The sequence below is a fragment of the Pyxicephalus adspersus genome, chromosome 3, assembly GCF_032062135.1.
Source record: "Pyxicephalus adspersus chromosome 3, UCB_Pads_2.0, whole genome shotgun sequence".
NCBI classification, from domain to species: domain Eukaryota; kingdom Metazoa; phylum Chordata; class Amphibia; order Anura; family Pyxicephalidae; genus Pyxicephalus; species Pyxicephalus adspersus.
This window is the reverse complement of record NC_092860.1, coordinates 92,276,875-92,294,806: the sequence shown is the minus strand read 5'-3', so window position 1 is coordinate 92,294,806 and position 17,932 is coordinate 92,276,875. Positions and strand designations below refer to the sequence as shown.

At 37.3% G+C, this 17,932-nt stretch overlaps 1 protein-coding gene across 3 annotated transcripts in view; it reads left to right on the top strand.

Moving 5' to 3' along the window:
• Window positions 1-1,193: 1,193 nt before the first annotated feature.
• The window catches only part of LEF1 (lymphoid enhancer binding factor 1), a 70,836-nt gene continuing 54,097 nt past the window's right edge, over window positions 1,194-17,932 (top strand). For all 3 annotated transcript variants that reach the window (XM_072405690.1, XM_072405691.1, XM_072405688.1), the window contains exons 1-3: window positions 1,194-1,980; window positions 10,495-10,552; window positions 15,166-15,302. In XM_072405690.1, the coding sequence (XP_072261791.1) occupies window positions 1,762-1,980; window positions 10,495-10,552; window positions 15,166-15,302 (414 nt within the window). In that variant the 5' untranslated portion in view covers window positions 1,194-1,761. The remainder of the gene's footprint in view (window positions 1,981-10,494; window positions 10,553-15,165; window positions 15,303-17,932) is intronic.

The window sequence follows — 17,932 nt, the reverse complement described above, 5'->3', positions numbered from 1 at the left end:
AGCTAAATATGAAGGAATATAAACTGTGCTATTGTCGGATTTTTTTGGGCTGAGAAAAAAGCTTGTTTCACTTTACACAGAAATATTTTAGCTAAATGAAAGAGAATGGAAATAGGTGACCAGTATGATGGAGTGATCTGTTGTGTATTAGTGTCAATGCATTGTAACATTGTAGCAGAAAAGTATATAAATGTAAGAAGATGGGCTATACAGAGAGATGAAGGTGAATATGATCCAGGGTGAACTGTTGTGTGTTAGCCAAGGGGGTGTGAGAGGTGCCAGTTGGTCCCAGTGAAGAGGGTGCAATGAACAAGCTCACCTCTACATCCCAGATGCCCTTTTCCTAATGGGAGCTCCTAGATTTAGCTCTCTTCTCCCCGTTCTCTCTGTTAATAATAAACTCTTGAGATCCCCCTTCTCAGGAAGGACTCTTCATCATTCAAATTGGAATCTGCTGGGTGTTATTTCTGTTTGATCTCAGCTTAGGCTTCACCCAACATTAGAAAATCTCTCTCCAGCTGCATGCCTCTGGGTGATGGGGTGTTAGAATACTTTCTGATGGGGGGACAACATGCAATCAGGATCAGTATATATAAAGATATAGATACATTGACATGCTTTTATATATATATATATATATATATATATATATATATATATATATATATATATATATTGCTTTTGGTACATTTTGCTGTAGCAGCTAACTTTTACTGTGTGTCTCCTCGCAGAGTTGATAATGTTTGTGTCATTCGGAAACTTTGTAATAATTGGTGACACATTGAGAGGTGTCCACATGAAGCTGATGATGTAAGGTGGACTCTTCTTAGCAGACATGCACACCTGCCCTACTTATTAGATATTTTTCTCTTAATTGCTATTATTAGGAGGATTTCATTTTGGACTGTTTGCCTCCCCCTTAGCAGACTTTTTCCCCTCTCCCTCCCTTCCACTCTCATCTTGTCCCCTCCTGCCCCTTCATTTGCTGAGCTGGTGTGTGTCTGTTTCCCTCCTCTATCAGCAAGCTGTCAATCAGTGCGGCGGCTTCTCTTTCATCTCATTCCACCGCCTCCTCCCCTACAGCAGACAGAGAGAGGGAAGGGGGAGGAATAGGGAGGGGGGCACAGGAGGAGGGGGATGTTAAAGTTACATTACACAAACACACACTGCTTGCCCCTTCACATTGCACAGGGATAACCAAGCTGCCTCCTTGCAATCCCACCCAGAGGTAGTGCTGACTTTAGGGTGCCCTAGAGCCACCAAAGAGTACCTGTCCCAGGTAGGAGGATGGAATAAGCTGGGGGCTGTTCCTGGAGTGCTACCTGCAGCTCCAAATCACTAGCCTCTCTCATTGCCTACTTTACACAGGACTACGAGAAGCTTGCAGAAGAACAAAGAGGGATCATTACTTGTTCTGTGACCCTCAGACATCCTCCTGCTTTACTCAGCCCTGAGTCATAGGACAAACTCTGCTCCACTCTTAGTCACAGTAACAACAAACTTTTTTATTTTCTTTGTCGCTTTCCATGTGACGCTAGAAAAGAAACTTTCGATGGTCACACAAGAAGCCCTTTGAAGCTTTGCCCAGGATCTGCTGTACACACGTGAGAAGCCCTGGATCGTCAGAATCAGATCGCCCTGCTGTGTGCCCACTAACTCGGATTACCCTGCTGGGGCCACTGCTAGAAGAGCACTGGGGGAGTTTGCTTGTTGGTTTGCTAATCCTCTGTGAACAGTAGTGGTGTATTCTGTCACAGAGCCATGCCTCAGCTCTCTGGAGCAGGGGGAGGCAATGGAGGTGGTGGAGACCCTGAATTGTGTGCCACTGATGAGATGATCCCATTCAAGGATGAAGGGGATCCCCAAAAAGAGAAGATCTATGCAGAGATCAGCCACCCAGAGGAAGAAGGTGACCTAGCAGATATCAAGTCTTCTCTGGTCAATGAGACTGAAATCACCCCTAGCAGCAACAGCCATGAGGTAACTACTAGACATTGGGGAAGGTGTGAGGGGGGCAAACCTGGTGCATGCATTGTGTATGGGTAGCATTGTCCTAGTTCACAGGTGAGAAACAAATAACAATGTGACCCTGATCAGCAGGAGATGCTGCCTTTACCTGTACACCAAGTCTTTCTTATGTTAATGCCAATTTGTCTGGGAAGTTGCTTTTGCTCTGTTGCAAATCAATGCCACTCTCTGTCTACTCTATTCTACAAATGAATGACAGTCTACACCCTTTGTGATCAGTTATTAACATAAAAGTATGGTGGAGAGAAAGTGTAGCTGTTGTCTTTCAATGACCAGGATTCATCTATTTCCCAAGAAAACAGAAAAAAGTGGAGCTGCTTCCTGGATGAACATTAGCAGCACTTTATTTGCAGTTTGCATGAATTGTCACCCTTTTCATACTTAATGTTTCTGTTTAGAACAGTGGAAGATGTTAGTTGATTGGTTGCAATGGGTTACTGAACTTTAGTTATTGTTTACTTTTTTGTTTTAAGAGTCATCAAAACAAAGGTTCACATAAAAGCTATGATCCTTAGTGGTGCAGGTCCCGCTATGTCACCATGTACCTGATACTGGCAATATTTATTTGTGGATCTTTGTGCTCCATAGAAGTGTTCTCCCTGACCTCCTGTGAACTAGATCCTCTATTATGTCCACTATTCATGTGAGCATTGGCATGTTGTAGGGAGCAGAGCACTAGCAGGGTTGATTTATTACACAAGTGGGCTCACTTTACTGTATCATGTCACTTTGCAAATATTATTTATTACAATAGATTGCATTTTTAAGGGTATATAACACTTAAAGTATATCTAAAGCCCAAACCTAATTCTTTCATTTTGGATGCAGCATGGAAAAGTTTTTCTGCCACAGGAGTCCCAATAGAGATTTTTAACTTTGTTCCCTGTCAAAGGGACTCAACGGGAAGTAGAGAATATCTTTCCAATGTAAAGGGACCCCCCTCCCTAGACAGTTGTCACCCATTGGAAGATTTGTCCTCTAGTCTTTAGGTATTAAGGTTTACTTTTATGGTCACAGCTCTGTTAGTGCCCATAAAATAGTTAGAATATTTTAGAGGGGCTGGAATAATTAGGGTTGAACATAGCTTTGCAAATATTTTTTGATGTGACGTTTGATCACTAAGATCACCAACTGAAAGAGAATACATTGATTTTTTAAAAATGGCACCTATTGGTTTTCTTGAGCTCCAGAGAGCTGCAATTGGACCTCCTTTATAGAATCACAAACACTTGCAAGCCTTTTGGTGGGCCCAATGGTTTAGCGGGCCTTGTGCAAAAAACATTTTTTGCCTATTTAGTAATATGGCCCTGTTCATGTTATCAGTCACAGATATCTATGAAACAAGGTAGCAAACCAACTGCTCTGTCATTAATAAATATTTTCTTTATATATCTGCTTTTGAATATACTTACATTCCTTAATGTTAGCATAGACTGACAGGTATGACTTTCTGTTTGCTGTGGCGTTATTATTAACATGGTTAACGCAAGTGATGCCATGGATCCAAACATTTCTTGCAGTATGCAGGGAGTGTAAGGGTTAATTTCTGAGTAATAACAAACACTTCTCAAAATGACATTATGTTTGAAGATCTCAAAACCTATGTCCTTTTCGCTATGGGAAAGGGAAACAGGCTCTTTACTTTGCATACACTACATCAAAGTCATTGGCAGATCAGGGGGAAGGTCTTGGTAGGTCTAAAATTTCTGAAATGGCAGCTTGCTTGCTCATTGCCTGTTGTTCTTGGTGACATGTGTAGGATGACTTAGTAAAGGTTTGCCAGAAAATCTTTGTTCATTTCAAACAGCCTATCAAGTTTCAGTTTCTTTCATTTCCACCTAACCCGATGGGTCTAAACGGAACCTAGAACTGCTGGACTGGCAAACTTGTAGTAAATCACCCCAGTGTGTGTCCAGACCAGTATGTAAGATTAGGCTATCAGTAACACTTCCTGGCACCCTGCCATGTTGTGTTATTACATGCCTTCTTACATTGATGTCCTAACTCTCCTCTTGGCAAGATGCCCATTGAAAAAAGTACTTTGGTTTCAGATATTTATTTTCTATACTGGTTATAATGTATGCTTTTTACCTTTTATTTTTGCAACACTGAGACATAAACCTTTACCTTGTACTCTAATATATAAATGTGAGACAAAGTGGCCTCATATTGGAAAATCATAGTGGAGGACTGTGATTAAAAAGAAGTCAGTTTGTTTGCAAATTAACCTGCATTGGAAAATGAAATCTACAATATATTTGGCTGGGTTCTCTTTTTTTCAGTCCTTATAAACAGGTTTCAACAAAGTAGTGTAATCGATTACCAACAAATTTACCAACATCTTGTAAATTGCTACCTTGTCTTCAGCAAACATAATGTTTGGTAAAATAATTGGGGCATTTGCAAGACAGTAGATGGGTGGTAGTAGACTGTGCTTCAATACATGTATTAACCCTTGTTATCCCCCAATAGTCACATGACTACTGAATGCATAATATATATATATATATATATATATATCAAGCTAGATATGAAGCACAATACATGAGATATAAAACATGTCTTTAATCCAGTAATTAATAGAATCTCAGGATAATTTTTTTTCTTTTAATTTCCTTTTTAAAATGTCTCCTAAATTATATTTCCTATATATAAAAAGTCCAACAGTATAGTCAGTAAATGTTAAACTAATCTTGTGCTGTGAGGCCCCATATGTAGGTTGAATAAAGGAAAAGAAAACAGGATGCTACAGTTGACCACAGTTTTACAAATGAGCTGTAGCTGACCACAGATCTCATTGTAACATGATGGTCAGACAGCTTGGATAGCGATAGTGGCAAATGCCAGATGTAGAGCTTTTGTGGACTTTATATTTATTTTAATGAAAAACAAAAATAAAGCATTTGCACTTAGAAAGTAAGTCATCTGTAATGTTGTACAGTAAGGTTAGTCAAAGACAAGCGGATATCTTAGTGACGATGGCAGGCAATGAAAGATTTGCCTTTCTTTAAATAGCTTGTGCGACACTACAATCTCTTGTATATGGATGCAGTATACGCTCAGTAAAGGATATTGCTTCCCTTTTCCCCAAAAAAATTTATACTGTGGAATAAAGACTTCTTACAACAGTTGTAGGTGTTCTTTACATGACTGATTTAATACAATATTCAGAAAAGACGTTGCTTTTGTTGGACTGTGCATGGCACAGATCATTGACAACAGGATTATTCTTCACAATGCAGCTGATCTGGGCATCTACTGCAACATTCATGTTTTTAGAAGTTAACATGCAAGCATTAACTTTTTTGTTTGTTATGGCTTTTTGATCATTTAAGCATAGAAAAGAGAGATAATTTAATTTAGATGATCTATGTCTCTCAACTGGGTTAAAAAATAGCAGTGAATATGGCGGTGCAACATTCTTGTTGATAGCATACGGATCTTTTCACTCTCATTGCTGTTGATCTTGGACCTGTACATCTCTAAGCACCCTAATGGTACCCATAGAAAATCCATCTGTCTCCAATTCTGGACTTTTTTTTTACTAAATCAAGAAACAATCCAATGTTTATGTGTAAGTTTATGGGCCAGCTTTCCCGGGACAAAGTGATTGGACCGATTTATAAACCTTGCCCAATCTGTCTCTTTTAAAGTGATGCTGTGCCTGTCTGTGTGCCTCCACCCTGCCTCTTGCATTGCCAGGCCAGAAATGCTTATTCTAGCAGAGCACCTGTTTGGTACTGAAGCTGGCCCAATATACATTGTAACACCATTCATGCAATCATTTACTAATATGTTTGGCCAGCTTATGCTAAAGTCATTTAATATGGTTAGGCAATGGAAAGGTAAAGGTTAATGCTTTGCCTCAATGTGGGTGTAAAGCAAATCAAAACGCAGTAACCCATCACAGCAAATCAGCAATTGTGGATCTTATTACGGGTAACTGGCATCTGATTGGCTGTTGTTATGTGTTATGTACTCTTCATATAATTAGTGTATATTACTAAATAGGCTGGCGTGTCTTTTATGTACAACATTGTAATAACTGCATAGCTTGGGTTTTACTATATAGGTAGGAACAGCATGAACTAAAAGAATAATGTACCATCAGAAAATTCTAAGGGATCTTGAGATTTTTTAAGTGGATGCTGGTGTTTGTTAGAGATTTTAAAATTGTATAATTTATCCAAATGTAACATATATCCTAGTCCTAATAAGACAGGGGGGCATGTCAAGCAGTATTTGCATTTAAACTAGCTACTTAATATGAATGTTGTACAATTGCAGAGACCACAACTGTTTTAGAAGGAAACACATTTTTGTAAAGGGTTCACATTCCTTTTATTCTTAAGATGTCTTAGAATGTGTGGGAGAAATGTAAGAGGACCACTCCTTTCTTAGGCTGTCGTGGATGTTGGGTGGTGGTTGGGGAGTCAGGCCAAGACAACAAACTCCTCTGGCTGACTCTCAATGGTTCTGAAGGAAATGTAGAAGCTTCCATGCTGCCCTAAGATTTTGACGCTTATTTAAGGAAAGAATGAAAGATACATATAGAAAGGTGTTAGAATTTCGTTCGCAAACAATGGATCTATAAGGTTAACATAGGTTCGCTGGATGTACCAATGTTCATGTTACAAAGTAAACATACATTTTCCAAAGTTAGCATTCATTTTTTCAAAGGAACATCCTTTATTTATTAAATCAACCCCATTAACATCATGAGGAAAATTAGCGTGACTTTAGACCTCCTGCTCTGCATATTTATTGTAGGTCTATGTTGAATGTATTGATATCACTAAATTGACATGACAGCCATGGAGCTCCCCAGAGGTTCTCACTATAGGTTTCTTTAAAAGTAGGATGGGTACAAACAACATGCCTGGTTTAGGAGATCAGATGGTTTGCATATTTACAGCTCTGCAGAATACAACATTTTTCATTGGTTTAAGAGACCTAATGAGACTCTTTACTCCTGAGACGTACTCACCTTTTCAGCACTCTCCTTCCCCCTTGTTGCAGTAGCAGCCATGTGACAGTATTCTGGCCTAATTTAAAATAAGATCTCCAAACTGCTTTATGGTAAGTGGTCATATGCTTTTCCCATATCCTAAAGCACCTGTGACAGAGGGTGAAAAATTCAAGAAACCATACGTGAGGGTGAGTATAAGTGGATAAGAAGATGAACTATGAAGACACTTAAGGGGACAGAGTCTCTTTAAATTCCTTTTCTTTAGGAGCTGATTTACTTAGGGGCTGTTTCATTCTATTCTATGTTCATTTTAAACACCCCTTTTCCTTGGGAAAAAGCTTTTTTTCCCTAAACCTACTAACTACTGAAAATGACCCATTTAGGAAATTGGCATCTTAGTCCTTAGTGGCAAAGTTTTGAAAAGTTTTTAGATTATAAACTGGTAATTCTGCCCATGAAGTTTCCAGAACTGCATGCTTGGTTCACGTATTGTATGAAATAATGACAACTGATAATGGTGTTTTTGAAGCAAGAAGTATCTCAAATAAACCTTACAGATTTTATTATTAGAAACATCAAATTGTGCACAAGAATAAATAACAAAATGGAACAATCATTCTTTTTTAGATAGAACAACTGAACAAAATGATTGAACTTAAAGGGTGTTGTACCATATGGAGAATATAATTGAAATTTATGTGTTACTAGATATAAATCTGCCTATGCATGGCCATCTTTAGAAAACTTTCAGGGCAAGCAATAACTTGCTAGCTCCCTCACTGCATGTTCTGAACATTGTAAATAAAAAGTACAATTCATTCTTAGAGTCATAAAGAGCAGTGTGGAGTCTGCCTAATGACTGGAGTCTCCCTTATCTTTTTAAGCTGTATGTCTGCTTTCTTTTGCATGTATGTAAACTTTTTGTGGCCTATCTAATCTAAGAATTACCACTGTAATGATATACCATTCTGCAGCTCTTTGAATTTTGTTAAGGAAAGGGGAAAACCTTAAACTCCCAGAGAACCTCAAGCTGTGTGTATACATATATGTATGAGAAGCTAATTAGCCAAGTGGTGATAAACAGCTTTCCCTTTTTTCAGAACAGTATAACTCCTCCTTTTTTGTAAAGTTTGATAGTACAAGACAACAGTCAGGCACCACAAAATCCTGTCTGGACAAAGGGGTTCACAGGAGACATCCCCTCCTGTGACATTTCAATGAACTAAACATATGTCATGAGTTCTGTTTTCTAATTAGGACCTCATTCTCCCACTGACCAAAATGAGACGGAGCTACCCCACAGGGTTTGTTTTTTAAAGCAAGAAATATTCCCTTAATCCAGTAACATTTTGGTATTGGTTTTTCGTACATTCCACTCTGTTTTTAGTGTCAATGACTGACTAAATGCTTTCTTATAGGTAAGATTAAGTCTTGCATTGCGTACCTGGAGGTCATCGCAAAGGCTACAAGATACAGCACATTTATAATTATTAGAACAACATTGAAATATGTGTTAGCAAGAAAACTTCTGAGTATATTAGCATCATCATCATGTATGTCCTAGGTTACTTTGCAAAGTGACAAAATCTTGTGTTCCATCAGTATTGTTGACCACAGGACTAACACTTTCGGCATGAATGTTGATGATGACATTTAAGTAGTATAGGGTTTGACTCCTATTTGCCACCAGGCCTTCTATACCAGGAGGATTTGACAAAGGGCTTAAAGGAAAAAATGACCTTCAGGTGTTGTAGAAAAGCTTTTGGGTATATTTATGTTGCTGCCACAGTCATTCAAGTTGGGGACCACATTGTGATCAACCTAATAGTTATTTCTTAGATTTATAAATGATAATGTTAGTGCAGCCTAGCAGTGATATTATGATTTTATAGATATCTGTCCCCATCATCCATTGCTGCAGACAATAGCTGATGTAGGGGTATTCTGTAGGGATTTAATAGAAGCCAGTGAGATCTGCCTGTGGCTACAGATATCTAAGGATTGATGTATGTAGAGAAACAATCTCACCATCCACATAAGTCTTTTTAGCACAGTCAAGAACACCTGGGTCACACAAGTGTTCTTAGATGTATTCACTAGGGAGGAGTGTGCTAGCTTTTCTAGGAGGAATCAATAGAAAACACCACTAAATCAATTTCTTTACTGATGACCACATGGGAACTGTATTACTGTACCTATACACTTAAAGCTTACCACTTCACTAATCAAAATTGAAAGGATTAGATGACCATCATCATGTGAATATTATCTGTGGATGTTTGTATAGTAAGTAAATGTTTTATCTTGTGCTGAATGAAAAATAGTCATATGCTGCTATCAAAAGCAACTTTTTAAACTGCAGATTTACTGAAGTACCACTACCCTTATTATTTTATTAGTTTAATTCCCATTAAAAGTGACATTATTCCACTTGAACACAGTATTTCTGGCTGTAAAAGAAAACCCTAAAATAATATTTAGTCAAATGTAGCAGTTAAAAACAAAAACAACACAGTACAGACAATATTTATTTTAACACATCTGGGACTTCCAATGCTCAGGAAGTGAATTAATGAACAGATACAAACTGTGTAATTGTTGTCAGATGGCATTGCCCTTCATTTATCTATTACCTGGCTTCAGCACAGGAAGGAAATGCATTGCTAATAGGACACTTTTATCACCGGGCCTTGTCGGTTACCATATTAATTATATCCTTGTATTTCTTGTGCCTCGTTTGATGTGTGCACTCAGGATACTACCTGTATTATAGACCTGTAACTACTTGTTACATGCCTGAGCATGCAAGTTTATGTCAAAGCAAGTAAGGGAGGAGGGGTGCAGCTACACCTCTCCCGGTGGGTTAAGTACCAACAAAAAGCTGCCCTGCCCTTGTCCCTTAGCTGTAAAGCTAATGGGGCCTGTCATGTGCCACTTTTAGTAAAGTTTGATGGTCTTTATTTACCACAGGGTCTGAAAATTATTGTCCACATGGCAACTAGTCAGAATAACACTATCTGTCACCAACATATATTGTAGAGAAAATGAATCAATCTGTCTGGTGGTTAATAGTCAACACAAATGGTTGTTTTTTTGACAGTTTGGTCATTTTTTTAAAATCAAAGTACAACTTAATTAAATTACAAGATCTCCAGAGAAACAAATAAAAAGTGGTAATGCTCATTCACTTTAACGTGTGTATGGGGTTATATGTAGGACTATCATGTCAGAAAACTTGAAATATTTTGATCTTTTAGCAACAATATTATGAAATGTGAATTACCTTGTAAGTGTATTCCTCAAACATTACGTTACATCTATACAGTACTCCTGTACTGTATAGATGAACCGTAGGAAAGGAGCAAACTCCTTGCAATACCAGATCTGTTTCATAAACAAGAACTAACATTTAGAAATAAATTTATTTTTTGTGCTTTACATGTATGCAAAAGAAGTGTGTAACTTTTAATAATAACACCTTTCTGTACATTTATCAGATATCCAGAAGAAGGCAAGACTCATATCATGAAAAGTCTAGAGATCACCCAGAGGATGGTGAGTTCAAACATTTATTTTAAAGATTTCTTTTTGTATGTAAATATTTCATGAAAATAATTGGTATTTTTTATTCCTAGAGAAATATGTATATTTTTATTAACAGTCAACAGGGCATTAGGCCGGAACAGACTACTGGCTAAGCCGTATCTGTCCCAAAGGCCGGAGTTTGCCTACCCCTGCTGTAGTCCCTTCATTTTCAGTGTTGTGTTCATGGCTGCAATTACATTACCAAATAATGTTACAAAGTAAAAGCACTTCAAGATATATTCCTTTAGACAGATGGTGTAAAATATCAAGAAACTTTCTTCTTGGTAACAGTGGTTTTATTCAGTGTTGTTTTTTTATGGAAAATTCTGAATATTATGTATTAAAAGACAGAGAAGTAACTTTTACTTTTTTGTTAAAACACCTTAAATCGATATTGTACAGCAAATATTTACCATATTTTCTTGTTATTTCCATACCATGATATTGCTACCCTTTCCTTCTTTTTGAAAAAGAATATAAAATGTTAGTCATAGTGGGAGTACCATGCTGAAATCTGAGTATATAGTTAGGTTTCTTCCTGCCTTTGGAACATTCTGTACCAAGAGCATACAGTCACCAGACCCACGTCCAGACATTTTTATGTAACATTTCCATTTTCACAGTTTTAGATGGGTATTCGCTTGTGTAAAACAATTCTCCAGTAATAAGTCTACCTTACACATAGGATCCCATGACATCATTGTGGCTGCAGACATGGTGTGTTCACACGTGTCCATTATTCCTACAATTATTTCTACAATATGTGAACAGTTTTTATTATACTTTTGTTTGAACAGATTTTCAAGATGCAAATACAGCTTGTGTTTCATTTATTTCAAGAGAATTTAATGGGAACTCCGCTTAGTTAAGAAGTTATGTTTGCTTTAAATGCCTAACTATGTACATGACTTTTCATGACCATATGATTGGATTATTTAAATAGCACAGCTTTATTTTATTTATTAAGCTTGATAAGCATGTTGTGAGAATCTTGAGCTTTATTGATAATGGCTGTGATGATACATATACAGGTCTTTGGAGCATAGGTCTTCATGACCTATACATTTGATACCTTTTAGTAATGCTGATCTTTATCGAGTTCCATGTAGGGTTATTTACACAAAATCTTATTATGTGACTAAAGCATGTGGAAGGGCAAAAAGACCCCCTCCAAAAAAACTGTACATCTCTGCCATATATGTACATTTTCCAGAGTGTTATCTATTTAAGACTCACACTGTTGATCTGCCAGAATATACACATATATATATATATATATATATACATACATATATCTGCATGGAAGTCAATGGGGTCATTTAAAAAAAATAAAGGATGCTCACTTAGCAAATGTAGGTTTCCGAAGCATACACGTACAATGAACTGATTTGCTTCCAAGAAAATGTATAAGAACTACAGTAAAGACCATACAGCGACAAAGCCACAGAAGAGCCCCTTTTCCAGCTATAGAGGAACTGTCAAGTGAAAGCATTAGGTTACACTTGTATCACAGCCTGAGTTTAATTGCTCTCAACTGGCATGAAAAGAATCAATTGTTCATGTGACTAGTATCATTGGAGAGGGAAATCAGAGTAAAATAATCTAACAGTGAGATGCTAGGCTGTCCCATGTAGTGGTGACATTACTCAGTGGTTTCTACAAAGGCCAGTGTTATGATGAATGAATAGATGTTCACCATCAACAGCTAAAATAATAACACTGCATGAATGGAAAGATGACTGTGGTTTTACTATCGGCTGACACATTAGAAACATAACAGACCTATAAACTTTAGTTTTTATCCACACCCATAAAGAAAAGAAATAATCAGGGTCATTACACCTTCTAAGTGTTTCTGTGAAACTGGAAATTCAATCTAGCCAAATTTGTGTTGATATCAGAGAACAAAACAGTAAGGCAAAAAGTATTAATGGCATGGAAGAGAAGTAAATCAACCAATTAGAGATCATCTAACTGCAGTTTAATGAATTCCAATTGGTGGCTATGGGTTAATGAACCTTACTACTTTTTTTAAAAGTCTCACACTGATGATACAGAGGCAGACTATTTATTAGACACAATAAAAAATGCAAGGAGTAGCCTAACTATAGTTTTAGACCTAGTACACAAGCAGCTCAGTTGCCAATTTTGCACTTGTCTAACCAGACCAATTACATTTCTGTTCTGTAATCAATCAATCAGACTCCCTAAAAAATATACATATCCAATATTCTTCTCTTCAACTGTGTGTTGGGGTGAAACACGTGAGAAGCAAGAACTCCCAATCAGATTTTCTTGATTGCACACTCAAATTGTGTACGTTTTTTTCAAATTGCCTTTAGTTCTGATCATTTTATCAGATTGGTGGTGTACCAGGTAAGAGAATAACAGGAAATCTGGGTGTTCATTCAGTTGAATGTACATCTTGCACTGCTCCTGCCCTACTGTGCAATGTTATGTTGAGGTTAAATGTAATGTTAAGTGACAAATAGCACATAGTCAATGACTTCCTTGGTCTATGTTTATAGATAAAATTCCATGAATTGTTTTCATCTGTTTTGTCAGGTATACATAGTAACACGTTAAAAAGCAAAGCAAGCAATGTTAATTACATGAATAGATGTAATACTCTTCATATAGGGCCTGATTTATAAAAGATATCCAAGGCTGGAGAGAATACACTTTCATCAGTGAAGCTGGGTGATCCAGCAAACCTGTAATGGATTTCTTTAGAGTAATTTGTTATTTGCTAGCAAATGTTTTGAATCTTAGAACAGATCTATTTTAGGTTTTTTGGGTCACCTAGCTTCACTAATGAAAGTGTATTTTCTCCAGGCTTGGAGAGCTTTAGTAAATCAGGCCCAATGTGTTATAACTCAGACACAATTTGGCAGCATAGCCAAAGCCATAATCTTCTTTGCAGCAACAAAATAGCTTAGTAAATGTCCCCGGTCTATGGACTGGGCAATGAGGGAGCAGTGGCATACTGATGAGTCATTATCACAGTGCTTATTCCTTACTGCAACCTGTTTTAGCTGCATACATGTTATCACATATATGTAAATAGGCCCTAAAAGAAGTCACCAATGGAACCTCCCATATATCTATCTGCAAATGTTATCGGTATTTGCTTTAAATGTACATAAATACGTAAAATGTTTTTAAATGAACCTATAGGAAAAAAAGGCCCATAAAAGAAATTTTAAGGCCTTGCCAAAAACATAGTAAATGTTCCTGGATGCTAAAGAAAACCACTCGCCTGGAAAACATGGGTCCTAATTCTTGTTCTATGGTTGGGACACAGAAATTGTGTAAAGATAGAGCACAATCATTACAAACTTGTAGCATTTATCTTCATGCTGACATATCGCTGCTAAGAAGTGTCCAAATCCTATGGATCATTCTTCTTTGCAGTATAAAAAGAGGAATTGTGCATGCACTAAGTAAAAGGTTAGAATGAAATGTCATGGCAGCTGAAGGCAGTAACATTATGTAAATGTGATATCTGTTGTGTTTTAAGTTTTAGGTGGAACAAAAACTAGAGCATACCTCCAGAAACTGACAGCCTTTTGATATATTGTGCATACCAAGGAAGGTTTACCCTAATCCCTACCCTCTTTGTCCTGTATTTGATTAGTGTTGCCTTCAGTTGCAATAAAGCCCACAGCTGCCTTCTGCCCAGGAGGTAGTCTGCTCTGTGGGACTCTATTCTAGTCTGTTTCTTTTTACTGCTCACAATTTCACGTTCCTATGACCACAATTGATTATTAATAGTACAGAAGCCAGCTCATGCAAAGGATTATGGTAGCTGTAGTTTAGCAGCAAGGAAAGAACCCAAGGATTCAAGCTTGGTAATTACTGTTTTAACTTGGTAAAGCCTTTTGCTGGTGACAAATCTACTGGCTGGCCATAAATGAAAGTTACAATATGTAGTAGACCAGTGTTTATCCACTATTGGTTAGTAAGCCAGTAAAAATACATTGACCTAGTTTAAAGTCACCCAAAAGGTATTACTACATGATATGAGAATGTGTCCAAATGTTTATCTTATATTCCAATATTTTAACTGTTAATCTTAAAGTACACAACTCCATATATTGTTGGCAAAGATTTTCAGGTTCAAAACCTGTAGCAATAGTAGCCCTTAGTACTTCAAAAAGAGTTTACAACTTGCCAATGACCTAAAAGGCTTAAGCTTTCCATAATACATTATCATATTTCAAAAGGTGTGATCTCACATATTGAAAAATTGCAAAGAAAAGTCTATATACTGGAATGTCTCTGTTGAATGTCTGACCTTAACCAGGTTTCCTCCAATCAGATCCTATCACAGATTAATCCAGGGATATAAATACCTTACACATGAAAATAATTCTTCATTTCAGGTTGTACATGAATACATGGATGTGCGTTAACTAGCTGTGCTTCACTGGAAACTGTTACTCTAAGCCAATTTTTCAAAGTCTTTGAAAGAACATGCTGTAATTTGTTGTATGCCCTGTTGGCAACCTATAAAGAAAAGCTTTTTCCTGAGATGACTTTTTCTCTTTTCTCTTTTTTTTTCTGCTTTGGGGGTGGAATAGCTGGAAAACATCCGGACGGTGGTTTATACAGCAAAGGCCATTCGTATCCTGGATACCCAAGCTACATCATGATGCCAAATATGAATAATGACCCATACATGTCAAATGGATCTTTGTCTCCACCCATTCCCAGAACAGTAAGTGCACTGTGTCTTTCTGCAGTTGGTTTCTTCTCAGATTCAGTCCAGGTCACATTTCTGTGTAACATTTATGAGCTTTCAAATTCTACTTGGCAGCACAAAACACAAAATGGTTTCTTTCTGTGTGAACTGTACCATTATTGTCTCTGCTAGTTTCCGCAAAACTGGAATACCTTCATCACACTGTTGGTATACTTGCCAGTTTTTTTCCTAAAAAAACAGGTAGTTGTATTTCATTTGTATTCTGTAAATTCGGATGATTAGTTGGAATGCGGGAAAACACAGTCAACCAATCGGACAGTAAAGCAGCAGAAGTACCCTGCCTAGGTCTTCCATTGTTCAGCCTGTCGTTTGCTTTCTACTTCTGTCCTGTTCTCTGTCCAAGACTTGTTTACAGTAAGCTGATATTGAATGAGTTAAATTTTGAATACTTTTACAAATTGTTGTTAAGAATACATGTTGACTGGCATTTTTATGTCTGCTTGAAGTTCAGCTTTATAGTTTTTATGCTATTTCAAGTTTGAAATTTCATCGGATTTGTTCCACTGTTTTATATGCTTCCTGTTCAGACGTTTTGGTAGAACTAGAATAAAACAGTCACTAGGCCTGTAGTCAAAATTCTTCCAGATTTTCTTCATATCACTGTGCTAGCAATATATTATATATTTTATTTCCAGCAATCAGTTAATGGTTTATTAGAAGAAGGGTTAGGATTATTCAGAAACTTAGAATTCAGCCTTAAAGTGGAACTAAAACTATGCTACTCAATTATTCCTGTTCTATCGCAGGGTGCCGCCATCTTCCTTTTTTTCTTCTTCCTCTCTACAATATTTGTGCATCTTGATTGGCTGTGCTAAGATGATGTAACTCCTGACCATGCGTGGGGGAATTCATTCATTCCCTGCATGAGCAAGAGTAGCCAGGATTGCCCGGGTTTCCCAGGCCACCACCGCACTGCTGCACATGCACGGCTCGATTTAGCGGCCAAGACATTATTTCAGAACCGACATTGCCTGTCCCTTCCTGCAATAAATACCTGTCTGATCAGGGATTTCAAAGTGGGATCTTGACACCTCAAGTGGCGTGACCCATGCAGCTGCATTAGCAATATATTTGCTCATAAATTTCATATACATATTACATAACCATAAAGAACCAGACAAAAGAAGACAAACTGTGTTGCATGACATAATATGTCACAGGAGGTGTGTAGTTTAACACTTTCTTTAAGGTGACCATTTTAACACCTCTGCATGCTGCCAAACTGTTTACCAAGCAACAAAAGTGTCACAACACCTAAGTGGTGCACACATACAAAAGCTTTTGGTGTCTCCAGGCATTCAAAGGGAGAGTCTTTGTTCTCAGATGTTTTTCATTCCTTTAAATGTTGCAGCTGTTTAATGGAAAGTGAGCAGTCCACGTGTTTCTGTTAGAATCTGAGCCTAGAATCTGAGTTTAACAGGAGCTGTGCTGCTTGGAAGAATGTTGGACTGAGGCTAGTTTAGGATAGGCAAAAATGGGATTATCTATTCTTTATATTTTGTGCAATATATGTATTTAAAAAAGGTGTACAGAAAAAAAAACACATTTTTTTCTGCATTCATACAGTCTCCCTAATATTGACCTAAACATAGCAGACAAGGATACTCCTGTAATTCATTCCGCTGTGTTTAGAGGTTTGAGGTTGAGCTACTAGGCTCTGTACACAGCAGACTTTTCCAAATTGGCTCAGTCTGGTAAATATTTGGGAAATACCTTACCTGCTTACTAAAACATTGCATTGAAATTTGCTTTGTACATATGTAAAATTTTTTGTAGCCAGAAGCGGTCTTTTGTGATTGTTTCCAGCGGCACTAGCAGGAACGTGCACTGTACACACATTGCTGTTTAGTTTAGGAGGGGGAGGTACACTGCTCCATTCCTTTTTATAGTAAATGACAACAGTCATCCTTAGTCCATCATTTAGTGATCTCCCAAGGCAGATCAGTATCCAAGTCACATATATATTATTTTCAAATGGATAGGTTAGCAATGGCAGACCCCTTTTTTCTCATGACAGCTTTCCTTTAAATCTGTTTCCATCAATCTATAAGCTTTTAAATAAATGTATTATATATTATTGTGGGATACATAAAGTAAATTCTGAATCATAAAGTGAATACCAGCAACATATAACACATTGCTTTCATATGCAGGGTAAATCTGTTTCAAATAAGGAGACATCATGTTAGAATTCTTTCTCTCTACGTTTGGTCCTACATAGACTTAATTTAAAGCATTCTTACACTGTGCCACATAGAGACTGTGTGAAATGGGCTGGCTCATGTTGAAAGATACTTAATAGAAGATTTTCCCCCCCAGATGAAATAAATAACATTTGTGGCTTGGCAAGCTAAGAGAGCAAAATTCCTTTATTACTTATATTACTAATGGGAGAAATGTTTTGCTTTTAACAGCAAACAATTTATTCTTAAAGGCTAAGTCCACCTAAAATGATATTACTTTAGATAGACATGGTTGGTCTGATTCACCCACAAGCTTCCTAAATGTCTTCAGCAGGCTCCTCCAGCAATATTCATTAAAAAAGTGGACACCAGGGAGCTTGAGACCCCTTGTATTGGCTGGAG